This window comes from Boleophthalmus pectinirostris, unplaced genomic scaffold (assembly GCF_026225935.1).
Source record: "Boleophthalmus pectinirostris isolate CB_2022bp ecotype Guang Dong unplaced genomic scaffold, ASM2622593v1 HiC_scaffold_6, whole genome shotgun sequence".
Classification (NCBI taxonomy): domain Eukaryota; kingdom Metazoa; phylum Chordata; class Actinopteri; order Gobiiformes; family Gobiidae; genus Boleophthalmus; species Boleophthalmus pectinirostris.
In genome coordinates this window covers 24,489,293-24,505,000 of record NW_026571447.1, presented here as the reverse complement: position 1 = coordinate 24,505,000, position 15,708 = coordinate 24,489,293, and the positions used below count along the sequence as shown (strand labels likewise).

At 39.3% G+C, this 15,708-nt stretch overlaps 1 protein-coding gene across 2 annotated transcripts in view; it reads left to right on the top strand.

Moving 5' to 3' along the window:
• Window positions 1–15,708, top strand: part of ptprub (protein tyrosine phosphatase receptor type Ub) — a 160,254-nt gene that overhangs the window by 113,684 nt on the left and 30,862 nt on the right. For both annotated transcript variants that reach the window (XM_020937284.2, XM_055164011.1), the window contains exons 8-12: window positions 5,998–6,315; window positions 8,092–8,201; window positions 10,267–10,468; window positions 11,835–11,937; window positions 12,010–12,283. In XM_020937284.2, coding sequence (XP_020792943.1) covers window positions 5,998–6,315; window positions 8,092–8,201; window positions 10,267–10,468; window positions 11,835–11,937; window positions 12,010–12,283 — 1,007 coding nt within the window. The remainder of the gene's footprint in view (window positions 1–5,997; window positions 6,316–8,091; window positions 8,202–10,266; window positions 10,469–11,834; window positions 11,938–12,009; window positions 12,284–15,708) is intronic.

The following is a 15,708-nucleotide window of genomic DNA, read 5'->3' as shown; positions in this document are numbered from 1 at the left end:
TCTGTACTTGAGCTACATCTGTCAAGATAATCTGTTCAAGTATATACTGAGAAATGTACTTGGGCACTTATTTTCAAAAGACATTTACTGAAAGATTCTGTGAACTTGGAGCTGAGGACAGAGAGAAGGATAATTTGATGCTCTTTCTACTGCACTATTGGACTGATTGGCATTTTGATTACGCAGGATAAACAGCACATTTATAAGCAAAACAAAACATTCACAAACGAGGTGTCGCAGATGTAAAATCATTACTAATTGCTTTTTGGCATATGTTTATTTCTTTTGCAATTTTTGGTGCAAATGTTACAGACTTGTTTATTAGCAAATTTCTGAAAAGTTAGTGTTTACAAGCTGTCCAAAATTCAGAACATTTTGAGACCCAGGGGTTATCTTGAAGTCAAACCTTTTTTTGCTACCAAATATATGTGGTCATTGGAAGCAAAAACACAAGTAGAAAACCAACATCACAGCCCCCTGCATGTGCACCGTCCCACAAAATTGAAAGCACTGTGTTCCCCAAAGGCACTATGTGTTTTTTGTCTTCCACAGTTATCACTCTTTCTATGCCCAGTGGTCTTTTCGCGCCACACAACATCCCAGCGCTCTCCAATGACATATTAAAGCTACTCTCCTGTTTCAGCTGCCATAGACACCCCTCATTCATCAACCACCTCAGCGAAAACCCTGCACACGGTTCGAACCTCAAACGAAAATCACAACCAAAAGCATGAAAGTCAATACGAGCGGTATTCTTATCTCTGCAGCAGTTTTAAGAGAAAGTGAGCCAGTACAAGTATATCTGAGGAGAGCGGGGTTACTATGCAGAGAAATTGCCTTCACAGGTTGTACCAGTGTTTGTGAAAGTCGCTAAACTCTGAATGCAATGATGTATTTACATTTCAACCACAGTGATATTAGCTTATTCAGCGACGTGGGAGAGGCAATACTCCTGTGTCTGCTGGAGTGTTAAGCACAGCGTTTGGATGCATATAGTTCAGTAAAGAGCAAGTGTATGAATTATTTGTTACGGTTGTAGCACTAGGTTTTTTACATCCTCGAATGTGTTATAAACAGTGGTAGAATGTAACACAGTACAAGTAGAACAGTACTGTACATTTCCTAGTGAGCCAGAGTGTTGGAGACGTGTGGAGACACTTTTTAAAATATTTCATCCAGTCCTTGTATTTGCAGAGGTCACTGGTGCTAGGCTAGTGCATGTCAATGGCCATAGTTAGCCTGCCAAAAAAACAGTCTAACCAACTCCACAAAACACCTGAAGCAAATCTGTTATTACACCAGACTGTTGATGTGAATGTCTTTGTTGACAGAATAATTTTAGAAGTAAAACCAGCCTTGCATTTGAAGGATTTATGTCTGAGCAGCAGCAGCAAGTTGTACTTCCTGATAGAAAGCTCGGCAGTGGCGGACTGATATGAGAAAATAGTCCCTCAACATGCAACGATTCATGCGATGCAAGGTTAGTTTTATTTCAAACATTATTCTGTCAACAAAGACATTTATGTCGACAGTTTGGCGTAATAATAGATTTGCTCCATGTGCTTTGTGAAGTGGGTAAGACTGTTTTAGTGGCAGGCTATGGCCATTGACATGCACTAGCCTAGCACCAGTGACCTCTGCAAACACAAGGACTGGAAGTAAGATTTTAAAAAGTGTCTCCACACATCTACAGCACTTTGGCTAACTAGGAAATGAGACCCTATGTCCAAAATTCTGAACTGTCCCTTTAAGTAAAATACAGATATTTAAAATCAATAGTTTTACTTTTACTCTTTAAGTACATTTTTAAACAGGTACTTTAATAGCCTACATTTACTTCAGTGGAGTTTGTCATGGAATGCTTTTACTTTTTACTTACTACTTTTTTGCCTCAGTATCTGTCCTTTTACTTAAGTCACAAAATGTAATACTTGTCACCACTGGTTATAAAGTTGTGTTGTTTGAATATTTAGCAGCTTTTAACATGTTGTCAGATATACACTCTTGCTCCTTCTTCCGGGGCTTATTATTGTGTTAGAATCATTTGCAGCAGCATGAGCGTTTACCTGGAGCGGCTCATCTCTGAGACTCTCCTCAGCACCTGGTACCCGGACCTCCCTGACCCCGCCTCCACACCATCTGCTCCGCACAGGCCCTACTGACCCTCTACTCCTCTGCTGTGCACGCCTGTCCCACTTGCCGTTAGCCCAATTTGTTTAAGGCACAAGGAAATATCAAGTATATGGCAAGAATCCAGCAAGCAGAAGGGTTATCTGGATCAGAGAAAACCAAAGGGAATAATTCTCTATCATTACATGACTTCTGTGGTCATGTGGAGTAAAGTTCGTCCCAAAAGCGTCAGCCTTGATAACTGGTTTCGTTGTACACAAACGCGGTGCTGTCCTTATGTGGAGGCTGTAAAACTAATGGCCGTGAATGTGAACATGCTCTGTGCCCGCTACAATGGCCGTCCAGGTGTGCTTGATGAGCCATTGCTGTGATTATCAGCACGCTGCATTAGCACAGCTTGAAGCCCCTCAAGTAAATCACAGAGGAGAGGCGAGCATTTGTTCTGCAGGTGGTCCCCAAACTATGTTAATGGGCCTCCACCTGCCGCTGGGTCACTGCTCCTTCTGGAGATCTCCCGGTACAGACAGCCAGCAGTGAAGTCGGATTAAAATTAGCAGCATTAGAAGCTCAAGTGGTGCGCCTCTGCTGGCACGTCATTTATCATGTCTTCCTCTCTGCGCGTTTGGGTGCCTTGGATTTATGTGATGCCCGTGTTTTCATTTGCTCATGGGTCCAGACATGCTTTTTTGAATAAATCTGTTCCCCACTGACACAGACACACACATGGTTTTTGATAATAAACTCAAACCTGTCACTTCTCTCGTGCACTCGCTGCAAATCAGAGAGGTGGTTGGGGATTTCAGTGGTTGCGGGTGGTGGAGACAGGATGCCACGGGCCACAGACGAATCAGATGAGTCCAGGGCAGGGGCTGGCACAGGCGTCCATTTTGAGAAGAGCTACAAAGGAACACTGTGGTGGAATCAGCTAAATACCCCTCTTTATTTAGCTCAGGCAGTCTGTAGTCACTTCAAGTTTTGAATTTTGGTAATGAAAATCCATGAATGAGTTTTAGCTGAATGTTATTTACATACCACCTGTGTGTTATGATTTTTGCTCTGGTCATATTTCCCTATTGTGGAGTTAAATTAAAGTGAAAATTAGCTATGATGCAAAAACTCTATACTGTGTGTGCTTGATTACAGCAAAGCAGAAAATTATGGAAAGTTAGTTTTTGCATTTTACAGTTTTCATCATTTTTTGCTGAATTGTGTTGTGTGCAATAAGCCAGCTCCGTGGTGCATTAAGTACTCTAAGTTTTTCTACCCTAATCTGAATGTCCCAGTTGTGTATTGGGTGTGTCTGTGTGTGTGTGTGTGTAGCCACTGAGAGATGAAGACCTTGGCCAGTAACCTCAAACTTCACTGATCTGCACTGTTCTCATCTCTCCGCTGTCACCCCCTACCTCCCCACCTCATTACTCAACCTGCCCTATTAAAAGCATAAAGCGATACAGTATCTCATGTAGCAAATTACTAGACAAAATGGCATTGATTGTGTTAATAATGCCTCTGATAAATGCCTTCATTGACACAGAGGACGCCCTTGGCTTAACTCTGCTTTTTTGGACGTCCTCCTGAACAGTGGGTTGCCTGTGTATCTCTCCAAAGAGCTTTTGTGTCCCCTGCATTAAGAGGCAGCGCTGTAGTCTGAGTCAGATGAAGTTTGTAGGGCTGCAAATAGTGTTGTCATGATACTAAAATTTCAATACTGAGGAATAGACTTGACCCTCAATACCGATTTCAATGATAACTTTAGACAATAGAATGTTTTAAATAATAGTACTTTTTTATATAAACATTTTACATAAACATCCCTCAGTCGTCAGGTTCCATAGTGGTCCATACACTAGTCTATGTGGACGTATACAGGTTCTGATCATTTTAAAGCTATTCAGGAATTCATTTGACAATAGATTTTTTATTATCTTACCGGCTCAATGAGTATCTAGTTTCAGTATCAGTATCAATATTGAATTAGGGATGTAACGATATCCAAATCTCTCAGTACGATGTTATCACAATATGCATCTCACAGTACAGTATTTATTGCAATATTTTAGAGCAGCGAATATAAAGGTAGATTTTAGTGTGAATAATTTCTGTCATAATCCCAAGAATTCAAATAAAAAACATATTTCTTCATGGGATATGTAGTTCCTAGGGTTGTAACGATATCCAAGTCTCATGATAAGATATTGTCATGGTATGAACTTCACGGTACGATATTTATTGTGATATTTTGGGAAACCTCACGATTTGGTTGGGAGGCTCACGATATTATGATATTATACATTATAACAAGACTGACATCATAAAATGCTTTGACCAGTCATTTGGTACAACATTTATTTTCATAATCTAGGAATGTAACAATATCCAAATCTCACAGTACAGTATTATTATGATATGCATCTCACGGTACGATATGTATTGTGAGGCTAATAATTAAAAATGGGACACTTTTTTTGCTTTTAAAATACCTTGACAAGATTTTGGTGAATTATTTCCGTCATCATCCCAAGAATTCAAGTAAAAAATATATTTCTTCATGTTTTCTGCACTGAAATGAATCACAGGGTATGTAGTTCTCTATGTTTATAAACTGTTGCTATTAAAACCATGCATTTAAGATAAGACATATAATTTGATATATTGTGATAGCTCACGTTATTACGTTATTATTGTGAGACTTTTGATATATTTCGGTTATTGTTAGAGCTCTAATTCTCACAATTAGCAAACAGCAAAGACTAATTATTTAAGATAATAGTTTCATCTCTGTAGTTCAGACTTCTACAAACATGTTCTGATATGCATTTGGTTCTTGTATTATTATTTATTATTGTTTATTATTAAGAGTTCATATTTCACTCTTAAATCTAAAAAGTCTCAGACATGTTTAATATGTACACTTTAAACAAAATCCAACTATAAAAACATAACACACAATTGGCTATTTAACCAAAATCGTTCAGCCCTAGATATTGGACTTAACTTGGCACTGACCAGAATGAACTGTTTACTAAAAATACGAGCGTTGCCAAGTCGATGACCCAGCAGTAAAAGTGACCAGTGGAAGTGGTCGCCCTTGTATTTCACTGCCATCTTTGCTGTGCACGGATCACAGCTCAGGGCAAAGAACTGTAACTACTGGATAGTCAATTTGCTTGTCGCCGCTCAGGGTTAGAACTGGTGGGAGAGCGTGATACTGAGCAGAAGTAGATGGTCCCATTAATTAGCACAATTGGCATGAGCTAGTACTTCGCCATAGGGAGTGTGGGTGTGTTGTGCTGGCAGAGAGATGCTGACCTCCGTGTCATAGTGGGGAAATCTGGCAACCAGTCTAATAGTACCAGCAGAAAATTTGCCAGTTTGGTCCTTGGACGATTCTAACGTTTTTTAAGTGGTGGATATATTGGGTAGCTGATTACCTGCCTACTCAAAAATTAGGACATTGTTAAAATTTTTGTCTTGATTTTTAAATATGCAGTTACTTTTGTTATCATTGGTATTGCTATATTCTACTTTTTTCTAACAATTATTTTTTTCAGTTTTGTGAATTTTGGAATTGCTTGCTTTCACTTTTAATGAGCTTTTGATAGAAACTGACAAATCCTTATAATGAAAAGGACAGTTTTGTAAATCCACCCAACAAACAATTTTGACTTCCTACTTACTCTCTAATACAGTATATTTCTGTTCTTTGTGGGTTTCAGTTTCCTGTTTCCATGCACCATTTTGAAGACTTAAAATATAAGAGCATACACATTGGATTTTTGTTGTTTACTTCACCTGTACATGCTAAAAATAGTCTCCCTGATGTTATATTATGATGACCTACCTTTCTTTTTGTCTCTATATTTTTAGAACCCATGCGTGCTCTGAAAGGACCCACAGCTTCAGACATCCAGTCCAGACAGCTGACATTGCAGTGGGAAAGTTTGGCGTTCAACCTGACTCGCTGCCACACCTACTCAGTGTCCCTGTGCTACCGCTACACGACTGCAGGGGGCGGCGGCGGGCACAACACCACCGTGAGAGAGTGCCTGGCCGTAGAGCACAACACTTCGCACTTCACTCTGCGGGACCTGCCCCCTTACCACAGCATCCACGTGCGCCTGTCACTGACCAACCCGGAGGGCAAGAAAGAAGGCAGAGAGGTCACCTTCCAGACTGAGGAGGACAGTAAGTCTCCTGAGAAGGGTATAACACAAGGTCAGCAGCATAGAGAAAATAGGGCAACTCATAAACAACTGGTATGTTAGGTTGAAAACATATGCTATAAACTCCAAAATGCACCATAAATCCTATTAAAACACCCACACAAACAATGGACATGGGTTACAAAATACTGTAGTATTATATTTTGAAATATGAAATATGTGAAATAAACAAGCTAAAAATATTATAAGGTCCTAGATCAACGGCCAAAGTGAATTGTTCAAGCTTATTTCAGCTTGTAATGTGTTTTATAGATAATATAAAGTTTTGTTATTTAGAAAGAATGTTAAGCAACTATGATTAGATAAGATATTACTTATTAGAAGGTTGGCAGTTCAAACCATCTGCTACAGTGCGTGGTTTTGTGCCACTGGAATAAAACCTATAAAATAAATAAGCAAATCACTGCAGCTGCTCTGTCAAAAATTAAGCCAGAAATGTTTTTGTTTAGAAAACACTGTGGCTCAATAAGAGTGTGTCCAATTTGTCCTGGTTTGGTCCTAGTTTGGTCCTGTTTGAGCCCAGTAGACTTGGTTAGGTCCTGTTCCACTCCTGGTTTAGTCCTGGTCTAGTTCTTGGTTTTGTCCGAATTTAGTCCCAAAGATCCTGTATTGCAATTTAATAATTAGATTTCATAATGTGACTTTGTAGTCATGGTGGAACTTAATACAATGCCCTAATACCAGTACTGTGTCCTTGAAAGTTAAGAATCTTAAACTTTGTATTTCTGTCGCTCATTAGTTCTTGCAGCCTCTTGCTTACTGTACTATAGTTAACAAGAGTCTGTACTATACCATTCATGCGGCCAACAAGACAAGACTTTGTGCTTTTTACTTAACAGCACTTATAATGTTCAGTTTCATATTTTAAAAACTAAATAACGAGTGATTGTCCTTTTGACTGGCGTTTGTAACAAAATACCCTTTCATTTTTGTGCGGATAAATAATAGCTTTTAATAAAACCACTTTATCAAATACACAGGCAACCCCAACACCATTTTGTGTTGAGTTTGGATCTACTATTATTCTTTTGAGCTTTAGTAGATTGCCTGTATTTCAGCCGCTGCAGAAATCAATTCGCCCATGAAAAATGAAATCAAAACAAACCCGATTTTTCATTGAGCTGCTGTATATTCAGTGAGTGATGGCCGAGTGAAAGGGAGAGAGCAAAATGAAGGATTTATTTTTACCAAAGTGATAAAGTAAGCCAATGTATATGTATATACTGTACCTCCAGCGTACGTCAATTATAATCATTTTTCCCCAAAAGCCTTAATAAGCAACTTTGTCCCCTCACTTTATGTTGCAATAACAGTTGACTCAGCTGTTTGGCTTTTTGCCTGGAGCCAGATTCTCACATAACACACAGTTTCTCTCCAGAGCAGTCACCAGGAGAACCACTGCATCAAACAGTAGCCACAAAAACACTAGCTTGAAATGTTGAGACAACCCAATAGTCATTCAAGTGGAGGATCTGACAGATTCATCAAACTCCTTTTGCCCTCAGATATTAAACAGTAATGCTGTTTTCATGCCGCTGCTTCTAGTCTCTCCTGTATTGTGGTTATATAATTGATGTAGTTCATAAATTAGCTGTGCTCTTATGTGAAGCCGTGTCTCTAGTGGGGCATTGTTCTGAGCCCATCTGACATTCATTTCTGTGATATTGACAGTTGAGGCTCACCGCGGGATTAGCTCTTCAATTTTCCAACAAATGTTTGCTCTGACAATTTCTTATAGTTCCCGGAGGCATCGCGCCAGAGTCACTCACCTTCACCCCGCTGGATGACATGATCTTCCTCAAGTGGGAGGAGCCTATTGAACCCAACGGCCTCATCACGCAGTATGAGGTGAGCTCAGATGCTGTTCTTAAATTATCAAACTGTCAACATTAAACATTAAGATTGTGTTAATTAATATGTTAAGATACAATGAATTAACTCATCTGCTTAGGGGCCCTAAAGTGGGGCCTGTGGGATACATTTAGCCCTTGAAAGTGGTTGATTTAGCCCACGGGAGGGTGTTGATATTGTATATATTTTGACTCATATATGCTGTGAATATACTATACTGTACTTGCCTGGAATGTTCCACAGCATGGCATTAAACTGTCTTGCATTTATTAAATAATGGGTGTTTTTATTGCTCAAAAATATATTGAAAAACTATTATTTTAAGTGGGGTTGCCTGTCCACAGATTTAGTTTGTAACTTGGCACTAGTTTGTTTGAATGAAATACGCTATTTTCACACTATTTTAGTATGCAGTTGTACTTTGGACAGTCCCCCCATGTAAATTAACAAGACTGTGTCAGTAAAGATAGTAGCTGTATTATTAACCAAATAGTTTTTCACCCTGAGACGAGGAGAGGGTTTACAATGGCAACCTAGAATGGAAGGCTACACTGCATTTTACCTCATACATTACTCATCCAAAACATATTTATTATAACAAGGCAATTATGAAGTGACACAGGCACGATGATTGCTATGGTCAGTGATTCACGTGCTTAGTGGTCTTGTTTGAGTAATAGTTTCATGCGCTAGTACACTGTTCTGAGGCGGTAGAACCACTGCCCAGCATGCTGCTCTCATGTGCATCGCCTCTAGGATATCATTAAATGGGATTTGTGGTCTGACATATGAAGTGGAGGCTGCACAGAGTTTTTACTCAGGAGTGTGTTGATCTCTCTCAGCTGACGGACAAAGCTTTACAGAGCGCTCTTCAAATCCCACCTACTTCATAAAGATTAAATCAAAGACCACTCTGCCTGAGCCCCCGTTGTCTGGACCACCCCCTGCTGCTCTGTGTGTGGTTGGCTTTTTAGAGGTCATGATCATAAGGTGTTTGCCAAGTGTGTTTCACAATTTAGATGGATTTTCAGCCACTACTATTACTTTTATATGTTATAATGAAACACTTGCTATGCTGTGCTTTAAGTTTAAGACATAAATGAAATTCCTTCTGTGCATTTGACCCAACCTTCAGTACTGCTGGGGCAATCTGTCAGGAGCAGTGAGCGACTGACATACAGTGCTTGAGGACCCACCTCTAGATCTTGAGCTTGGCTTGGTCAGGACCACCTAGCTGGAGGATTGTTAGTTCTGCATGTTTTAGGTTTAGGCACGGTTTGAATACAAGATAGAAATAAAATATTACTAATCTTCCAAAATACAAAAAAGATGTCATATTTAAACCAAGAACTGGTTATGTCTAAAGAACAATAAAGTTATATTTGCTCTTTTTGTACTTACTGTCCAGTCCTTCACTCAACATTTTTGTTATTTTTGGAGGTGAACTTTCACTCATTACAGAAACTCTCCTAGATGTTAAACACACAATTTATTATTTTGTCCTTGATCCTTCTCCAACTGTTCATAAATTCTTAACAAAAAATACCAAATAAATTTCTCTTCTGTTAATTAAATAGCTTGTAATTTTCAAAAAAATTTACACCCCATTTGAACTTCATCACAGTCCTGTTTATACAGTATTGTCCAGTAATAAGAGTGTATCTCCTCTCAAGGAGTAGAGTATGTCTCTAATGCCCTGCAGACCTTTCATAAGTCTTTTAAGTCCGGTATTCAAAGTGCTTATGAAAATATGTGTTGTTGTATGACCTTCCAGTGTAATCAGGTTCTATTCTTCTTACTAACATAAGAGCACATTATTTAAGTGCACGGTTTTGCTTTTTCATTAATCACTTCAATCAGACTTTTTTGTTGCATTTTATGACTAGAGCAATTTAGTGCTTAATAACCTCTGTTGATGGGTGTAAAAGTATGAAATAAATACCTGACTTGATGTGATCCTTTTAAAAAGTTATGGGCTGCAATAACAATGGAAGCATTAATGAATCCTAAAATGACTTTGACTTTTACAATGCAATTTTTATGTTGTTTTCCTCCCTCTCAGATAAGTTACCAGAGTATCGAGTCATCTGATCCGAGCATTAACGTCCCAGGTCCCAGAAGAACTGTCTCTAAACTGAAGAACGAGACATACCATATGTTCTCCAACCTGCACCCAGGCACCACCTACCTCATCTCTGTACGAGCACGCACCGGAAAGGGCTTCGGACAGACAGCGCTGACGGAAATCACCACCAACATCTCAGGTAATGGGGTAAAAGTCTTTGAAAAACCACCAAAGACAGAAAGATATAGTCTTCCCCATCACTGCCAGTACCGCTGTAGGCTTCATTCACTCTGTGCTATTACCAGGATGTGGATTTCAATCCTTTGACCTCAGCATCTTTCAACTCTCACTCAGGTAAAACCAGCTCCTCTAGTGTTAGAGCGAGTTTCTTGTGCCTTCTCAAACTTATGACACGCTGTCACTACTTGCCTCTCAACACATAAATTAAATCATAGGAAGCAGAGAAAGCGCTCAGATGGGAGTATACAGTACGGTTATGTATAAAGAAAGATGCGGTACGTACCTGGGACAGTAATGTCACTTCTGAGACTCTCCAAGCTTATTACCGCTCATACAAACGCAGCCTTGGAGTTTCTGTTGTCTTTTAATGATGCATTTGCGCTTGTTATGGGGATGGGATTACACCTCATAGGAACGCACACTCCCCCCTCTGTCACACAGTCCGTCTACCATGCACTCTCTGACCCCGACTCTCCACAAAAAGGCTTGCTTTGTTTAATTATAGATTTACTACATAATCTTTGAGTTTCTGGCTGCACATTAGACGCTCTCTGGCACAAAGCCCACTACAGACAGAGCACAGAAGTCTTTATGCATAACGCTCCCGTACTGGCCCTCACTCCACAACATTCACTTACACTGAATGTCTTTCAAATGGGCACTGACAGCAGGCAAACAGTGAACACCTTGAGCAGCCACTACTGTCAGCATCTTCAAGAGCGATCCTCACTGAGCAGCAGAAACACACATTTTCATAAAAGTGCTCTCGTATACAGACTGTGTCCTATTGGGATCAACTTCTCAGCACGCATCATAACCATTTTAGCATCTGATGAGGTACAAAGAAATCTGTGCAGAATGCTAACGTCAACTCACGCTAAGGTCCTATTTGGAATGTACCTACCTTTCTACCTTTTGCATAGGAAATATTGTTATTTCACAGTTTATGTGTCAGTGGAGTCATTATTTTGCAGAGATATATTATCACGCCAACTCCCCTGAGATCAATAAGAGTTTGACCAAATCTGTTTTAAAATACAAAGTTCAGCTACACGTCACATTCATAACTTTTAATTAGACCTGTATTAAAAACTAGAGTAGTTGTCCTGAGAATACGCTAATACTCTTGGTTATACTTGGGGGCTGGTTTCAGTAAACACAATGCTCCATCAGTTTCATTAGACCCAGTGGCCCTGAGTTTACATTTGGAAAAACAAAGTTGCCTGCAGCCTGAGCTGAATCAGGTGACCTCAAAGGAATATATCTTCATTTGTGGGCTAAAATTATATCTGACATAAAGTGTGTATCTCTGTTTGTGTTCTCAGCTCCCACGTTTGACTATGGAGACATCCCCTCCCCCTTGGGCGAGACAGAGAGCACAATTACTGTGTTACTGAGGCCTGCTCAGGGGAGAGGTGCCCCTGTCAGGTGAGCAAAGGATTTCATAGAGTTGTATTCTGTTTGTTACCTACGTCTTACATGTTCACCCTTTGTGTTTAGCACCTACCAAGTAGTGGTTGAGGAGGAAATGGTGAAGAAGGTGAAACGTGAGCTGGGGCACCAGGACTGCTTTCCTCTGCCCATGTCCCACGGTGAGGCCCAGGCCCGGGGCACGCCGCATTACTACACAGCTGAGCTTCCCCCCAGCAGCCTGCCCGAAGCCAGCCCCTTCACTGTTGGTGACAACCACACGTATAACGGCTACTGGAACACCCCTCTGGATCCACGGAAAAGCTACCTGGTCTACTTCCAGGCCATGAGCAACTTCAAAGGGGTAAGTGACTAAAGAGCAGTAGCATTCTAACTGAGTGATTTCTATGTTCACAGTTTCTGAAACTGAGGAAAGAAGCCAGTACTCTTGGTGTTAGTCTTAAACCTGCACTATAGAGAAGGCTGCTGCAGATATACACTACAGTGTGTATCACTGCAAGCTCAGGGGAGATATTTTGCTGTGATGAGTCTGAAAAGGGAGAAGCCACTCTTTATGTCAGCCCCAAACCTGAATAACAGGTCATTTAATTAGGCTAAGAATTTATTCAGTTTAGGAGGCAGAGATTAGCTCTGATGGTCCCTATGGTAAAAAGACTTCTTGTGTTAGGATTTATTATGGTGCTGTGATATCCTATTAAAACATAATTGGCAGGTAAATGGAAACAGCATTTGACTACTTAGAAATTGTGTTTTTTATATTTCAGTTTTTTTATTTCTTGAAGGCAAATGACTTATGATTAATGCCTAAGAGCTATTAAGGCAGTGATTCTTCAGCATTAGCCAACAGCATACTTCATTTGTGTTTTCTGGATGTCTGGCCAGTGTGTTTTGTGTTGTTCATTGTTAATCATTTCATTGTGCTTACATGATGGAAAACTGCACAGCTTAAGACCCCAAGTTAACAAGTAAACCCAAGGGAGCATATGCCAGTTCTAGCTCTACTCTATTTGTAGCGTGACAATAACAATGAAATCTAATTAAACCAAATCCCAGACTTTTTTTTTCATTCACATTTTCAGCACAAAATTCCCAGTGGTCCATTTATTCTCACACCACATTAGCTTCTCATACACGATTACGTCAGGGGCTTCTACCTGGACCCAACAATTACTCTGAGATAAGTGGACACAGGTGCAGAAACACAGCTGGACAAAGCCGTGCTCTCGTATCAATGCAACAATCACTGACTACTTTATGAGATACTCCTCCATGTTATTTTGTGACATATTTGAGTATCTACTGCCTTTCTATTATCTCACATGGACTTTCTCCTCTGGCTTTAATACATACTAGAGTAATTATTTTTGCCTGACATGCACATAATTTTTTTCTTTGTTAGTACAATTACTTTTTGTAAACTCTGCAAGCCAAATAATTGTATGTAGAAGGTTTTTTGTTAAATTCCCAAGCCTTGTTCAACAGATAAGTTCAAAGTGACTCAGATTCACTTTCTTCTCCGTTCTGATGCTTGATTTGACTTGTATTACTGAACAGAGTTGCCTTGGGCTCTGCTGCTGCTTTGCTACACACAAAGATGTTTTCATTTACAAGCATTTGAACAGGTGTACTCAATGAAATGGCGAGTGAGTATGTGATGGGTAATCTCTGGAGCGCACACCAGTTAATTCCCGTTGTTTTGCTGTTTCCTGATTTAGAATGTCCTGTATTTATTCAAAGGTACAAGGCTGATGTCATCGTATCATCTTTTTTCCGATCCGTTGGAGAAACACATGTAGACACTGCGATGTGTGCACTTCACACACAAGGCTGCTAAGCATAGGATTAGACTGTGAATGCCCAGCTTTACCAACGGAAGGGATTTGGTTTTGTTTAGTGTGGCAGGGGGCCAGGGTCCACAATAACTGAAGCACAATAAGTACAGCACATAGCCAAAGCGCACAGCCCACACTGGCCCTGGTTTTTTGGACACAGAGTCGCCGCCACTGGTCAAATCTGGGCATCAGTCCTGCCTGTTCGTGTGGCTCTACCTCATTAGGAAATAGTCCTTGGCCAGAATAGTAGTAACTTAATTTTGTTTAATTATGTTAATAAATTAATCTACTCCTGTTGTTACACTTGGATATTAGTTACTTGCACCAACTTTTTTGGACACAATGCATTCTTTCAAACTGTAAAAGATGTCGATTGCAATTCATATTGATTTTACAGGCATAATGGCTGAAATTATGAATTGATTTAATCTATTTCAAAAAGGTTGCTGTGTATTTTTTTATTTATTTATTACATGGTGCTGTACTTTGTGATCCAGATTGTTGTAAGTGATACTTATTACTGAAGTGAAAATACTGTTCCATTGGAAATATGCAGGCCAGAGTGGTCAATGGTCAATATGTTGGCCATTTTGTAAATCACTATCACCCAAAAATGACCATATAAAATAACTTTAAACTCTATTTCAGCTCTGTTTAATAAAAAAATTGTCATCTGGTCAGCCCAAGCAAAGGTCAGTCTATCTGAGCTTTAAGGCCAATAGCCAATACGCTAAATAGTTAAATATCTGCCAACCTTTCTTGTACCTTAATAAATCTTTATTGTTCTCTTAAATGTTAGTAGAGACATCTATGAGGTGTATCTCAATCAACACCTTGCCAATATCGCTGAGCACTTGCAGCCATGAATCAGATCAGATGTGTGTTGTCACTGGTACCTGCTCTATTTTAGCTGCGGTGAATAATGGACCAGTCTGTCTTAATGTGCCACAGCTTGTAATAATGAGTAATGCAGGTGTCTCTTAGCAGGAGACAGCTTCCAATGAATCAGCTTTTTGATGGAGAGATGGTCACATATAGTAATTGTTTCGAGTCAGCATTTCTCTCCCCACAACCTGCTTTACAAATGCAGCCTTGGAACCGAATACACAAGCACTAGATATTTCAGTCATGTAGTTTAATAATTAGGATTTAGTCAATTTAGTTTTGTTTACTCTCATAGACAATTAGTTTAGAAATTGCTAATTAAAAGTAAAAGCTATTATAATAATTACATGGCAAGTTGAAAATGCAATTTAGCAAGTTGTGAATAGCACCCTTTACTTATTTTCCAAGTAGTGACATTTACATAACGTTGCCTTAATGCATGAATTAACATCTGTAAATCTCTATAAAATGATTAGGTTTTTCTCAATGCAATGACAAACTGCTGTCTTCATATTTGGCGCTCATTAGCAAATGTTTGACACAAGTTGTTTTCATCACATTGAGAGATTTGGAATTTTGAAAAGTGTTTATTTATTTATTTAGGTGTTAAAATCTTTTAATTAGACTCATCTTTCTTTAGACTCATCATTCCTCCTCAATTATAAAATCACTTTTGTAATGAATATAATGAATAGATGGACTGTAACTCTTCAGGTAGAGGGTCTCTCAAATACTTTCTCCATAGAACTTTTATTATTTTGACAGGAATAGTCCACAGTATGGCTTTAAACATATCTATATTCATGGAGACAATCAGACGCCATCAGGCCAAGTTATAGGTCAGATCTGTGGAGAGACGATACACTGCACTGTAAATTTGTCTCTTTTGAGGAATTTTTGTACATTAAAAATACGTGTTTGATGGAAAGATGTTTAATGCCATACTATGGAACTTTACAGGCAAAGCAATAATCTATAACAAGCAGGTGGCAGATCTTTCACCAAAAAAGTTCCATATTGTGCCTTTATTTATTATACAGTCAGTCCTTTT